This window comes from Mugil cephalus, chromosome 18 (genome assembly GCF_022458985.1).
Source record: "Mugil cephalus isolate CIBA_MC_2020 chromosome 18, CIBA_Mcephalus_1.1, whole genome shotgun sequence".
In the NCBI taxonomy this organism is placed as follows: domain Eukaryota; kingdom Metazoa; phylum Chordata; class Actinopteri; order Mugiliformes; family Mugilidae; genus Mugil; species Mugil cephalus.
Window position 1 is genome coordinate 15170877 of NC_061787.1, and position 16212 is coordinate 15187088.

General features: G+C 42.3%; 1 protein-coding gene across 2 annotated transcripts; it reads left to right on the forward strand.

Moving 5' to 3' along the window:
- On the forward strand, window positions 1-13426 carry hnf4g (hepatocyte nuclear factor 4, gamma). Of its 2 annotated transcripts, none has more exons than XM_047568682.1 (11): window positions 1-218; window positions 6138-6303; window positions 6601-6695; window positions 7211-7317; window positions 7411-7560; window positions 7885-7972; window positions 8394-8546; window positions 9158-9207; window positions 9401-9587; window positions 11068-11187; window positions 11318-13426. In XM_047568682.1, exons 1-11 carry the CDS (start codon window positions 188-190, stop codon window positions 11437-11439), a joined length of 1269 nt encoding a protein of 422 aa, XP_047424638.1. In that variant the 5' UTR covers window positions 1-187; the 3' UTR covers window positions 11440-13426. The 2 variants fall into 2 exon arrangements, with proteins under 2 accessions (XP_047424638.1, XP_047424637.1); XM_047568681.1 differs by lacking the exon at window positions 1-218 and adding an exon at window positions 3316-4716.
- Window positions 13427-16212: the final 2786 nt, after the last annotated feature.

The following is a 16212-nucleotide window of genomic DNA, read 5'->3' on the forward strand; positions in this document are numbered from 1 at the left end:
ATCTAATGACAGGGCTATGGTGGCGCCATCCAATGTGTCGCTTCATGAATTATAGGCTGCTCAGGTCTCCAACCTTCCCTTTTAATGTGGCTGAACACCTTTACCATTTTCCCATGCTCAGTGTCACTTAGACTGCTGGCACACTGAGGACTGCTCACGACTGGAGTAGGACAGCACACCTGGATAAATGCACATCCCAGGCAGAAATAGAAACGCAGGTAAGTCGAACTCAAACGATTTACGGGCGACTAGCGAGTACGAACGTCAAGATTTGCCACATGTTAAGATATATCGTCGCTATTAAAGAGGAAGTGATCTTACCTCTAGCAGTTTTTTTCAAGGAAGTTTGCTAACATGTTCTCCTAAATCACGTGGTCTGGTATTTTGGTGGTAATGGCGAGACTCCTTGTTTCACGCACTGCTGCATGTCTTGTCTCTAGAGCTGCTTTCTGTAAGCAGAAATATTCTTGTGAAAACAGATAAGAAAGACTTACTTTGTCACACATGCTTGTGCTGTAAAGATCATGCGATAACCCATTGTATGAGCGCAGGGACATAACCTGTAACAAAAGCAAAGCAGGAAGATGATTGTTTGCTCACGATGCGTTGTACCTCTTCACGATAAAACCACTTAAATAGGCTACGTGGGCTTTATAGTTTCATTTCTCAGAAGAGGCTCAAAAACTTTTTTTTTGTACCTGCCAGTTTTGATCAATACCCAAAAACCTTGAGGAGGACACATGAAGTGGACAGTGCACACACAAACACACACACAACAAATATACAATAACGAACAATCCAAACCACAAAACTTAAGAACTTATTTTATGTAGATATGAGAAAATGTGTTGAGAATTGTTGGTGGACTTTTGAGCCTGTACACAGCATAGCCTGACAATGGACTGCCATAATTATTTTATGAGGCCACACATGACACTAAACTTATCTTAACTAACTAACCATAGAAAAGACACGATCAATGAAGCCACAAACACAATGCAAATGTGCAGTTGAAATAGTGAACGTACTGAGTTGTGTAGTTTTTTCTTTATTACTGTCGCCTGGGTATCAGGAAGTAGGGGTTTACTAGAGCGAGCTGTGCGGCTGATCATCATCTGCGACTATTAAAACCCCCCAGTCCAAATAGAGGCGACAGCATTATGGCCCGTTCACACACAGATAGCCTCTTAGCGGTGGCTTTTATGGCCGCAGAGAGCTTTTGGTTGCTAGGCGGGCACGAGGTTGCGCAGTTATGTCCTGGAAGCGGCCACGATACCATTTATTGTTTTAACCGTACACAGTGCTTTTAAAACAAAACTTTAAAAGTTAGCTTCTGCACGATGTGTTCGCCCAGTGGCTGAATGTGTCCGCGTGATGAACTAAGTGAGCCATCCAATGGAACTGTTTGTGAATGTTTAATCGTACAAACCAAGAGGCAATGGTCAAGTGTTTATCGTGTAGAAAAAGAAAAAGGATCAAAAGCACTCATCGTTACAGTAATAAAGACGAATTTCTGTGCTTGTTGTCACTTACTCGGAGCGCAATGTGAAGCTACTTTGAGCCTTCAGCAATGACTTAGGAGATATAACAAGAGAGACTGGCACACGTCGTCAAAACTGATTCACAACCCGGTGCGAGACACAGACTTTTACAATTCGAGGTGGTACATTGTCAACAAACAGAAGCTCAGTGAAATATTTTTAGATGTACACTCTTCGTGTGACCGGCGCATCGTTAGGTCACCTAGCTGTCGGGGAGTGTCAGATTATTAGGAAATACTTTGAAATAGTAAAGTATTTGGCATAGACCCAAATTAGATGCTGTAATGGGGTACACTGGGAGTTACGGACGTCGACATGAAAACAAACCAGTGCCAAACAGATTATTGTATAATTACATGTTATAGTATAATAGCCTATAAATGAAGGCAACTCCAAATGTTTTGCTTTGTTTTAGTGCAAAGAAGTAGAAGTACGTTAAGGGAATGTTTACATGTTATGAGATAACATTGTATGAACTACCTGAAATTTCTTTAAAAACAGTAATAATAATAAAGTGGAATTTTATTGCTGTCTGACATTTAGCTCATTTAGCATTTAGCTGGACAAATTCGGAAGAGCAGTTACCTCTGTTCTCTTATTTTACAGGAGGGTGGGTAACTCAAAACTATTAATCAAAGGGTAATCACTTTATTTCTAGGGGGCGGAGAGAACTGGTTAGCTTCACATACAGCCCATGAGAGCCCAGCCTCCCATCCATTAACAAAACCACTGAGTTCCCTACTCCTTACCAGGAATTATTACCACAAAGACACTTCCAGAGGCACACACAGCGTTTATTTTTGACCATGTGATCCCCACATTTCATATCAAAACTAAAGAAAGAAAGAAAAGGAGTAAGTGTTTCTCGAGCACAAGTCTCTTATAATGCTAGCAGCAGCTAACTAGCGACAGTCCGCAGTGAGGTCAGGCCCAGGCAGGCGCATAACTACACCGCATTAAAACACTGCAACTTAATGAGCCAAGTTTTAGCGGCGACTTTCCTTCGTGCTCCGTCTCTCTCTCCTCTCAGCTCCACCCACCGGGAAAACCCCTTACGTTTACCTGAACATCAATAATTGGCCAATCAAACAGATTGACACCTTCCGTACCATTTGCGACACCAGGCGGTGGTGCGTTCGGGAACCATGCTGTACATAGGATATTCCGCTTACTTAATTCATCTTCCCAAATACCAGTGTTTTTTTTTTCTCTGTAATTTCCGCAATTGGTACTTTGGAAATTCATGCCGCGAGATAAGATTCTCCGGCCGGCCGTTTTTGGCCGCGGGCCATATGTTTGACAACCCTGTACTAAACCTAATATATGAAACAATGAAATTCCTGAGATAAAAATCCTCTCTGAACAAACAGAGGAGAAGTTTTATAAGATCTGGCAAAAGATCACTTTTGTGTTATACAAGGATGGGACCACCTCTTTGTGCTGCCCCCGCAACCATAAAGATTCTGTTTATATCTCGTTATATGTTAATTTTCTTTTGTTAACAAATACAGTACAATATTAACAATAAGTATGGTTATTCTTAATATTATGTCCAACTTCAAACTTAAAAAAAACTCTTTTTCTTTTTTCCTTATTACATCACCGCCTCTTAATATTATGGCCGCCTTTTTTTTTTCTTTGTAATTTCACCCCAATGCTGCTATAGTTACGGCTCTATTGTGTTAGGTGATTGTAAAGACTTAATTCTTTTCCACTCTCCACAAACTTGATGAGTCAGGAGTCGTGACCTTTCTGCCTGGTTAAACTGTAATCTCTCTATCATTCCTCTCTCCCTCTCACACCTCTCCCTCTTAACCCCTTTACTGCAGCCTGCAATATTAACTAATATATCTGTTATTAGCCTGCCACCAAAAGGCTTTTCCCTCTTCAGCCAATAATCTGTGCTAATGTATATTCTGATGTCCTGTGTCTTAAGCTGACGATATATTGTCCTCATATACTCGGTGCTCCGTCCTGATTGGCCCACTTGTTGTTGATGCGGGGCATCAAGTCTCCTGCAATGCTGCCTCTTATCATTTACAGCCTTCCCTAACACAATGCCCCAAACTGATTACCTTCCAGCCACACAATAAGATTTAGTGCAATGAAACCCCTGATGTAAAATAGGTGGGAAGGGACATTTTAACTGCCGTGACAGTAATTTAGAGAGTGTTTATAACAGCCCTGCCCAGGAAAAGAAGGAGGAGGAACCTTTATTTTTTATTTTAACTCTCGTCTTGTCTCCATGTGTATTTATAACAGTTTCACTGAAAGACATATGGAGATTTTGATTAAGCCCAGGAAAACCCTTAAAAAACCCTAAACCCTGAAATTAAGCCCACAATTTAAATAAAAATGTCAAATGGACAAATAAATTAACATATTAACTGGACAGAAAAATATATGAGATGTCATTGTGTAGCAGCGGTTAATTTGTTCACTATCTGTGGAAGACTTCAAGGAAGTTATCAGCGTTTCATTTCGCTTTGTGTCTTTATGGACTATATCTGCTGTGGTGGTGGTGATGTTACTTTGCTATTGATTAGATTAGGAATCCTGGAAAGGACACGCGTGCGCACACAAACACACTCGCACACGCACGAACAAACCTCAAATGTCCGTGTCTCTAAGGGCCAACACAGTCACACAAGGATCAAAACTTCCACCGAAAGCTGATGAAATCTATCTCATGGTTAAAAAAAAAAGAAAAGAAAAAAGAAGTAAAAACCAGAGGGGTGGGAGAATGGAAATATCTCATCCTCCCCTATCTACTCATCCCTGTGATAAGTGTGAGGGAGAAGGACAGATAAGTAAAATGCAATAAGGTGAGAAGTCTTAGCCCTGGCTCCTCCCCCTCTCCTTGTTCTTGGCCCAATCAGGTAGGATTATGGATCTTTTATGCCAGGGATCTCCCCTTGTCATGTCTGAAAGAATCAGATGAAACAGAGAAGAGAAGAGAAGAGAAGAGAAGAGAAGAGAAGAGAAGAGAAGAGAAGAGAAGAGAAGAGAAGAGAAGAGAAGAGAAGAGAAGAGAAGAGAAGAAGAGGAATGAAGTATCCTGCTCATCAGAGTAAATCCCTGTTAGATATGGAAGTAGCCAACTACTGTGAAGGCTTGGATCCCTCATACAGCACGCTGGGCTTTGAGAATGCAGAGGTTCTCTATGGAGGAGGAGGTAAGATATGAGAGCACACTGAAGCCCATGCACACAAATAACACCTGCACAGATAAGCATCTGTCTTTAAGCACCTCAAATTAGCATGACACACACTTTGCATACTCATTCTGCAATGATACAGAGACACATGGCACGAACAGCTATGAGCAGCTGCCTCACGTGTTGCAAATACCTGCAGAATTACTTAATGTAGCCAGAGGATGAAGAGCCTTGTGTACAAACTGAAGTGTTTCACGCAAGATGAAAGATCCGGCACGGGCCATCGGCCCCAGAACCAGATGAGGAAGTGAGTTGGTTTGTGAGACACAGTGAATCAGCTGAAGGTAAATGAGCTGCTACTTGCAGAAAGGGGGCAAAAAAAAATTTACATAACCTGCAGCACATGGCTAAATTTGGTGGTGGGGAAAATTATGACATTTTAATCTTGGCCAGCAGTGCGTGTATCCAGCTGTCTGCTTACAGCCATTGAGGGAAAAGAAATCCTGCTTGCGTGTTGCTTAAAGAAAATCTGCGGTTGTGAAAGAAAGGAGAGAGAAAGAAATATAAAAATAAATAAATAAATAAATAAAATAAAATAAATCTGAACTTTAATAAGAACTATTTATCTGGGAACTGCAGGTAAGCGCCATAAAGATATTTAACCGAAGAGCAAGCACGCATCTACCGCTACACACTGATGTCACCTCAGCATGTGAAGGAAAAGTTAGTCAAACATTGACCCGTCTCACACTGCGCCCTGCCCTGGAGTGGGACAGAGGGAGACGTGCAGTCGGGGCCTCTAGTTATATCCCTGTTGTGAGCTTTTTTACATTTCCGTCATGATCGCGTTGTACTTGATGGGCTTTGATGGAACAATAAATATGCAGACGACCATGACGATTACTGTTTTCTGTTATGGTCGTGATATTGCCGCTGATGATAATGATCATGATGGCGGCAATAAAGAGGTGGCCGTAAAAACAAAGACATTCACATAAATGCTTAATATGCCTGATAATTGAGCCGCCATGCGTTGTTTCTCTAATTTGGATGCGCGCGCATGGCAGCAGAGCTTGTGTGTCTGAAACAAGGCCATAGTGCAGTTGTTTGAGGTTTCTTGAGGACATTTCACCACTCAGCTGCGTGGGTTCCTCAGAAGTTTCAGGTGGTCTCCACCCGCAGACACTCTGAAACCACCAGGCAGTTAGCAGAAAAGATGGAGCGTGAATGGGTGGTGAAATGGCTTTAAGAAGTCCAGTCATCTTTTAGGTTGTTAGATTCCAGTTAGGATTTCAGCTTTGTTTCATGACCGAGATGTGCTGAGAATCTTCAAACACAGTGTCAACGAAACAGTCCAGATTGTAGACGATAACAAGATCGCACATGCAAACATCATGCGTGTGTATTCACCTGTGTGATTGCCTTGTTGTGTTTTCCAGACAGCATGCCGACAGAGCCGAGCCTACCTGGTTCAGACGGGGTGAGCAGCAACTGTGCGATCTGCGGAGACAAAGCGACAGGGAAACACTACGGGGCCTCCAGCTGCGATGGCTGCAAAGGCTTCTTCAGGCGCTCCATACGCAAGAACCACGTCTACACCTGCAGGTGGCGACGACGAGGACACGTTCACATATTTAATGACAAAAGAAAAATAGGCCGATACTTGATACATGCACCATTAATAGTCCATTAATAGTGGCCTCATGCATGACTAAAACTACACATGTGTGTTTTTGCAAAAAAATGTGCACATAAACCTGCTCATACATGTTAGGCCCCAGTGATAATTTGCAGATCAGTCATCTAGTTGGGACACGCCTTATAACATTATGTTACAGCACATTGTGTCTTCGTGCCAGGCTCTATAAAGGGTACTTATATCAGTCTGTTCATCCTGTGCAGGTTCAGCAGACAATGCATCGTGGATAAAGATAAGAGGAACCAGTGTCGTTTCTGCAGACTCAACAAATGCTTCAGAGCTGGCATGAAAAAGGAAGGTGGGGTTCTTCAGCAACACCCGAGATTTAACAAAAGTTCGATGCACGGCTAACGTTCTTGACTGGCTGTCAATCGGGATGTCAGTTACGTGTTTCCATTGCGACACGTCGACTCGAAACCGGTGACACAGAAGGAAATGCAGAGAACCCAAGAGCTGCTTCAAGATGGTTGAAATCGCCTCGGCCATAAAGCCGCTGATTACTTAGTGTGTGTGTATATTTATGAGGGGTATAACCTTGGCACAGAGTTTTACGACACCTAATCATGTGTTATTCAAACATGTTGTTCTGGATTGCGACTGGTTAACGTTTTACTCCTCCTGCTGATGCCAGCCTGTATGGCTATTTTTCTAAATATTAACTAACCCAGTGTCGGCTGTCACGATTTGGCGTACGAGGCCGTTTAACCTAAATCAGGAACGTAAGCATTTGCAGTTGATTTCGCTCCCCCCCGCCCCGTGTTCCCTTTTCATTTCCGTCCATCTTTTAAACGCGTGATACCTTTTGACTCTTAGCTGTGCAGAACGAGAGAGATCGGATCAGCTCCCGAAGAAGCATCCCCGACTCCCAAGACCTGCCGCCCATTACCATCCTGGCCCAAGCAGAATCACTGTCCCAACAGGTGATAACCCCCTTATGAATTATTTCTGTGTGTGGCTAAATTGCAGTTCCACAAAACAGACATAAACAGATTTTTGTCAATTCTTTCCTACAGATCACTACCCCGGTTGGAATATCGGATATATCGGAGCAGAAGTCGGCCACTGTCGGGGACGTGTGCGATTCCATGAGACAGCAGCTACTCGTGTTGGTGGAATGGGCTAAATATATCCCTGCATTTGGAGAACTGCCTCTGGACGACCAGGTAACAGGGCTGTGGTGCATGATGGCTCATCCCTGGCGTGCGTATAATTGTTTTTAAGAAATAAATCAAACTCCTGCTGTGAATTTTGCTGCGCCGGTCATTTCTAACCTTTGTTAATGTGCGACCATGCTTTGAATTTAAAAAAAAAAAAAAAAGATGCACTTGGAAATGCTGTAACTGTTACTTCACATTAGCTCAAAGACAAGTAAATACAGTATACTGCCCAACAAGAGTGGCATTCATGTTTAGTGGGGGTGAAAGGGAGGCATTGTTTGTTGCACTGTTTGTTTAACTGTGTGTGTACATGTGTGTGTTTGTCCCCAGGTGAGCTTACTCAGGGCTCATGCAGGCGAACACCTCTTGCTCGGGGTTGCTAAACGGTCAATGCCGTTCAAGGACTTCCTGCTTTTAGGTAGAAACTGACCACTGGAATGGCCTTCTTGTGCGTGTGTGGCTATTAAGCGCTGAAGTGTGGAGGCTGCGAATGATTAACTAGAGCTTTCTGTGTCTTTGTGACTTCAAAAGTGTCTCTTGTAAATGGCATTATTTATTAGCGGGACATGAGCCAACATCACGCTGTCGGCAGATTTGTCAGCCACAAACACTCGAGCGTACTTCTAGAGTATGCTACGCTTCTTTGCACCTTCGACACGTCTATTTGCCTTGAGTGAAACCCTCAAATAAAAAGTCTACAAGATTAAACTTATCTTTTCTCTCAAGGCAACAACAATCACCTTTCCCCGCATGCACACACCCGCCTCACCCACACACACACCCTTATACCTTTTCCCTTTCTGTCGTCTCAACGCTAACTATACTCACCGTGTCTGCAGGTAATGGCTGCACGATCCACAGGAACAGCCCCGAGCCAGAGATAAGTAGGGTGGCCAACAGAGTGCTGGATGAGCTGGTCCGGCCCTTCCAGGACATCCAGATAGATGACAATGAGTACGCAGCTCTCAAGGCTATCGTCTTCTTTGACCCAGGTAAAAAAAAAAATAAAAATTATATTACCATCTGTTTGTTGGCTCAAGTGAAAAGCTCGGTTAATATTAAAGTAATTGGTAATTGATTAGATGTGTTGTAAACTGATATAAGCAGTAACATGTATTGTATCTGTTATATATATACACTTAATATACTTTATGCACATTGAAACGTAGAGATAATGTTATATCAAGACATTAAGAGGTAAATGAAAAACAAAAATAGGTGGAAGATAAGGAGGACGAAAATGGCAATTATGATTTTTATCCATTACCATCTCTGTCCAGATCTCTCTCTTCCCAACGCGTGCTGGCCACAATTCCCCTCAAAGTTAGATCCCGATCTCTCCATCCCCACTTTATGTCTCCTATGTGGCCGAGTGTGACCACAATCCCTGCCCCCCTTCTAGCGTTACCCAAATCCCCTTATTTTGCCTTCATGCCCAGTTTGACGATAATCATTCCATCAATTCCACTCATGTCCTCGATTCCATCCCTGATCTTTCTGCGTGTGTGTGTGTGTTTTTTCATCCTGTCCTTCACTCTGGTTCCCGATCCCTCCCTGCCTAAATGCAACCCCCTTTACTGATGCTTTTCCTCCCAATCTGCAGATGCCAAGTCTTTGCGGGACCCTTCGAAAATTAAGGCCATGCGTCTGCAGGTAGGTCAACCATTTGACCCTTCTAGCTCACTGCCGGGCTTCCTACCATGCTCTAGGATGTTTTTAGAATATCACAGATTAGCGACTACAATCACGTTACTTTACCCTTTAACACATTTGTCATCAATACGAGGAAAAACATACAGTTTGCTGGCAGTAATAGGGACTTGGTCTTGTGTGTGTGTGTTTGCAGGTTCAGATGAGTCTAGAAGACTACATTAACGACCGCCAGTACGACTCCAGGGGTCGTTTTGGAGAGCTGTTACTCCTGCTGCCCACCCTGCAGAGCATCACCTGGCAGATGATCGAACAGCTCCAGTTCATTAAGCTGTGCGGCCTGGCCAAGATAGACAACTTGCTGCACGAGATGCTGCTGGGAGGTGAGACTCTGCGCCGTGTAAATCTGCAGCCAAGACAAAGACAAATAGGGTGACCTTCAGCAATACCCCTGAATTCTCCGGAGGAACTCCTCAATCCTCCCGACTGTGGTGTACTGTAGACTTATGAAGCACTGGGGCAAAAACAAAAGGAGCACATAACCAGCAAACTTTTCCAGGATATAAATACGATAGGCAAAAAGTTCTTGAAAAAAAACAAAAAACTGTGAAACTTTGGCTAATTTACATACCGTATTCAGACAATGGACTAAACTGGATGCATTAGATGCTACTGGGGACAAATTTGCAAACAAATCTAAATGCCTATAAATAAGGAAGTTAAAGCCAGCATGCATCAAATGTATCCTCGGGTGGGCCTTGACAAACAACCATGAGGTAAGATGTAGGAACAACGTGTTCCAGTTTTCACAGTAAGCTAGAAAAAAAACTCCACAGTATGACAACTTGACTAAGAAGACAGGATATATATATATAAAAAAAGCTGTATTAATATCCAACGTCTTGTCGGAATGTGGAACTAATATACGCAAGGAAAACAACAACGGCAATAACAACAATACCCCCTGCTATTCAAATATTACTATATTTAGTGCAGCTGCAGACGGACGCAGTCTATGCTTAACAAATGCCAAACAAGAACAGTAGTCAACTAAACCAAACAATTAGGAAGCAGATGGCTTACACTACATATGTGTGCAAAGATTATAGTCTTTGTTGCATTATTGATGTATCAGAGATTCGTAAAATGAAAAGACAGTTATTTGGACGTGTTGTGAAGCTGTTCTCATGGATTTCTCTGCCCTTTTAAAAGCCCTGTGTCTATATTTTAGTGGTGTACCATCATGGAATATAATATTCTTAATTACATTTTTACATAGTCAGAATTATAGCATTTTAGTCGACTAGGTAGGGGGTCCTCTTCTTAAAGTCTGCCATTTTCAAAACAATTCGCTCTAGAGAAGGCCCTTTACAGTTCCCGCAAAGGGAGGATTGGAGACAAGACAAGTTCAGGTGATTGCACTCTGCAGTCTCGCCACTAGATGAGACCAAATTCCACACACTGGTCCTTTAAAGGAAGACATATCTAGAAAGCACACATATACCTTTTTCTCAAAAGACATTTTGGCCTGTCACACACATGATGAAATGGTCTTCTAATGAAACTGAGCTCGTGGTTACATCACAGGAACTCATATTTACAAAATACTTGGTGTTGGAGTGGTTGCATCAGCTGCAAGTCATGCTAGGCAATTGCTGACAGTTTTTCCTTGATACCACTGGGGTTACTTACGTAGAAGTACATCTTGCCTTCCTGGAAATGACCACTTACGAAGTCTCAAATACCACCAGAGGACACAATTCAGAACGAGGTTCTTCAAAACTAGCTCAATTAAGTAAGAAATCTTTCTGTGCACTGGTTACAGGAACTGATTTGTGAGTTTATGATGTTTTGTGCGTTCAGGGCTAACAGCTGAGCCCTCACACCTGCACCACTCGGCCCACACCCAGCTAGCCCAGGACCCCGTGACCGGGCACACACTGGTCATCAGCACCATGCCTGTCAATCACACTCCACAAATAGGTAAGATCACATAGTCCTGAGAACTTTTCAATTTGCATTGTCGCTTACTTTAGTTTCCATACAAAAACATGCTCATTTGCAAATAAATAAACCAGCATGTCTCTCCGTGTACTTGCTTCTCTTCTTGCAGCCTCGCCAGACACTCCAATCCCATCGCCGCCACAGGCTCCTGCCCAAGAGATGTACAAACACTTTCCCCAGCCTCACTGTCCTCCAGCCAGTCCCTCACCTTCCACACAGACAGATCCCTGACTCCGTCCTGCGCTGTGTCAAAGAATCGGACACGGGCTCAGTTTTCATCCCAGTCATGGTATAATACTTGAGAAAGCTCTGTTTAGTGTTTTTGGTTACCCTGCTTCATCCCTCTTGCAACGTCTGATGTTGCTGCAACAATAACCACGGCTTAATAAGAGAAGTTTGTGTGACATTTCCTACAGGTGCCAAGCTTTTCCTCCCCCCCCCCCCCCTGTTTGCCCCTGTTTAGTTATTTCTTGGCAATTCACAGTAGCAGCGGCTCCGGGCACGATGCTTATCGGTTCGTGCGGTGGGCCATATTACCTGTAGTCAGCGCTAGGCTGCGGGAATGATTGGGTGTTTCAGCTCCAGATATGAAAGAGGCGTTGTCTGTCATTTGAAAGGATGCCACAGCAGCAGCGTTATTAATTATTTAAATCTTCCAACCTGGCAGCAGGATCGGTCATCTAAAGGCCATATTTTGTGTTTTTCCTAAGCACCATATAGAAGATTAATTCTCACAGGTTCACATCTGGATTGATGTGACTGTAGCCAGGATGAGTTCTGAGCTCCTTCAAATTTGTGTATTTTTACTAGAAATTAAATCCAAAGTCTGACTCTATTGTACATCAATTATATTGTATTACTTGAGTTAGTTTCTGTTTTGCCAGAGGGAACCCATCAGCTATCGACTGATCACTTATATTGCCTATGGGGGGCAACAACCAATGGGCTACTGGTGCTGCCAGAGGATTAAAAGATAACAGATATCCTGGCTAAGTCCATGTTTTCCGTCATTGTTTACAGTCCAACTAGAAAGCTGAGACAGGACAACAGAGTCCAGAGACTCTGAACACTAAAACCAGACAGATAACAGTTTAAAAACACTACTTTGTTGGAGATATTTGCTTGACAAATGCAACCTTTGCTCTCTATACGGACCTACATGCCACCAAAGACCACTCAAACCTGACTGGTCAGTACTGCTCACACTACACGTTAAATTGAGAAAGCTCCCACAACCGATACTCATACTGTGGCCGTGTGTATTTTATTTAAATTCCTATTTCGGAAAGTGATTTGTTTATATTTAAGACCACTTCAATATGCAAAAGAGGAGAAGACCCACTGAATTTAAATAACAACTATGACTGGCTGCACTGAGCACTGCTTCAAGGAAATACACCAGTCCTTCCTGTTTATTAAAAAAATCTTTGTGGTCAATTAGCGTCTAGTTTTTCATGTTGATAAGACATACCATTGGGTAATTGACATGTCTTAAACCTGCGTTTTGTTCTTTTTTTTAAGTTCTTTCTTAACTGGGCATTGATATACAGACACGTTCTGAGATGATTCCGTCTGTACAGATTGAAAATATGTAAATGCAAGAAATATTACCCAATCATAATTTTCAGAGGAAATGGCAGCTGAAAAACTGATGGTTTACTGTCAAGAAAATACAACTGATCAGTGCAACTGGTTGTCAAAAACAAAATGAATAATAGGCAGCAGTATATTGACTATATCATGCCTGCAAACTGCTCCAAGAACAAACCGATTTTGCTTTCTTGTGACTTTCAGGATTTCAATCTGTCATTTAGAACTCATTGGAAATTGCACGCAGGACATTTGAGAATAGCAATTATATGTATAAAAATTATTCTGTGTTTTGTATTTGATATGGAGCCACGAATATATAATGGGAAAAAAAACATGCAGAATCACACCACTATAGTCTTAATATTCATGTTCAGTCACCATAAACATAATACAAAGTATACCAGTTTGTGACTAACATCAGCATCACAACAATATATAAATAGCTGATGATGACTTCAGGGTATATGCAAAAAGAAATGTGGGTAAATTGTAATATTTAACTTTCTGTATATAGTCAAATATCATTGGTCTGCATTAATCAGTTGTATGTTCCAGTTGTTTTGTAATGATAATTTGTACACTTCTTAATTTATATACTGAAATTAAAAGTTCTGGTTTAAGTGGATTGAGTGAAATGCATTCTATACAATCAGAGACTTCCCATGGTATGGTTCACTACCGCCCTCTTGCTGTCAAGACAGAAAATACAACAGGGAACCAAATGTAAATTGCCTTGTATGTTTTGTGTGTAAAATGATATTCGTTCATCATTTCATTCTTTCATTCATTTTCTTGTTTTGGAAAGTCTGAGATGGGGGGGAGAGATTGGGAGATTTCTCTCCAGTTTATCTGCCGCTCCATCGACAACAAATCATTTCAGTAGATTTCTGATAAACGGAAAAATTTCACATTTGATTCTGCGGGAAAAACAACATAGACGGACAGAGGGTGATGAATTCTGACAAATGTATTTCAGTACGGTGGAGCCACATGAAGTCATACTGAGTGTGGTTTGTCCATCCATTCCTTCCCTCGTGGATGTCATCGTGGCCCCCCCGTAGTTTCATCGGTCCAAAGCTTTATTGGCAGGCTATTGAGACCACACTGCCGGATGATGCTGCTCATCTAAAATCAAAATAGTTTCCTGGGCCGCCCGTCTGAGAAAACACACAGACACTAAAGCCAAACTAGAATTCAAACCGGTAATTTGCGCTGAAACTGAGCTGCATTGGGGCCAACTGTACTTTTAAATCTACAATTTTTTTTTTTTGATTTTTTTTTTGTTTATGTCCATCCTCCCACAATCATTTTCTCGGGATGCATGTGTGCAGTGGATGAGGCCGAGGGATAAAGCTGAGAGCTCTTATTGTCTGTATATTGTTGTGTGACTCAGAGAAAACACTCCGGTTATTTATGGCAGAGGAGATGATGTTGTCTAGAATCAACATGGCCAAATCCTCCTATCAACTCCATAATGGACAAGCTGCCTGGCTTAGGTCAAAACAACACCACCTACAACGGGGAGACATGTGCGCGTGCATACACAGTTATATGTGTGTGTCTGCTCCGTCCCGCAATTTATTTATAATCTGAGCAGGTGCATGTGTGCACACTTCTATATGTGTGTTTTTGGAAGTGAGAGCATATGTGTGTGTACCCAGGGAGCTTTAATCAAAGGCCTATAGTGAGGAGTTGTGGGGGCCCTGTCTCTCTCTTTTTCCTCAGATAAAACTGCGTGTTAGCATGCCAGTCACATATCTCATCTGAGACGCACCGCTCTACTCCACACACACCTCGCCGCGGCCCACACTGACAGCACTCTATTACACACCAGTATGATGCTCGCTCCTCCTGAGGAGGACCACAAAGGGGAGAAACAGGGGGATGAAAAGATAGAGGCAACAAAGGATGGACAAGAATATGAAATATCTTTTTCTTTCTTGTTGCGTTTCAGTTTGTTAATCAAGGTTGTAATTTCCAAAGTGCTTTACTGTGGTTAACAGGTGATATATGTGCAATATTTTCCCCCCCAAAATTCAGACTCAATACTTATTATTGTTCATTTTCAATTTGTTTTGTCTAGACTCACCCCTCTACAAGTAAGTGTATTCACATTATTGAGCTATCAGGTTAACACAATTTAGTATATAATTCACTTTATTGATTTTAGAAATAAGTTATATTTTGAAAAAAAAAAAAAAAAAGATTTGCAAAGCAAAATGTTATGTCCTTGTCTGACCATCTGTCCATTAACAAATATCCCCCGTCACCTCATGCTGACTCTTTCCCTCAAGGCCACTAGATGGCAGTACAGGTCTACGGTTTCCAAAATAACACTTGAGCCACTTCAATGGCTGTTCTCCATGTGCTTCGCCCTTCCTGTGTCATCCTAAGTCAAATGATTTTTAAGAAATAGGATTTAAAGAAGCAGAATTTGAAGAAAATGTCATTTTAACTCGATCGTCGCCCACTTACTTTAACATTTAAGAAGACGTACCTTCAACATAAAAACATTTTATTACAAATCTTTTCATCGAAAGCGAGACACGTCCTCGGATGTGCTTCACGGTGGTTCCTTTTTCTCTTGTGGCTACTTGTATCTGCTAACACTTACACAGGCGAAGTCGAGATCCAACGCTCTGGACCATTTAAATAAGATTTTAATGAAAGCGCATCGGCGTTTTTTTAAAATTTAACTTCGCAATTTTGTCGCTTCCAGTCGGCCTGAACACGTTCCGTCTTGAAAATAGCCAGGAAAGATTGCAAAGTCACACACTCTAGGCTCTGCGCCATGCTGGGGAATATTGGTACAGTCTGAAATGAATGGCATGTGTCAGCCGGCCCAGATTACAGCCGGAGATTGCACACTATCATTCCTCACCAGTGCATTTACCCATAATTCCCTTCTGTCTCCAACATATCCGATGATTCCTCCTCTAGGAGACAAGGTGAGGCAGTACGAATCTCTGCCTGTAACTCTGGAATGAATTTAAAACCTCTCCTGAGTGATTTTCTGTGTCTCTGTCCTGCGAATGAGTGTGTGCGCGCGCGTATGTGTGTGTGTGTTGCACGTGTGGTTTCTGATTATACCACAGGATGGGTGAAGGGAAGGAAAATACAGCGACAGCTTCATTTCCAAAGCTGAGTTCACATAAATGAGGGATTAAAGCAAGCAAGAGGCTGAGGGCTCACCTCGGCCTTCAATGACAGCTTCCCCTCCTTAAAAATCCCTCTTTTCCTCTCTCTATCTCTTTCTGTCTCACCCCTCTTTCTGCCTCCATATTTATTTTTGTCTCACACTTTTCTGCACTTTTATCATCCCATACCCTGTTTGTCTTGATTCTGCTTGTTTTGCCCGTAGAGATAATCCACACACACACATGCGCGCACACACACACACACACACAAATA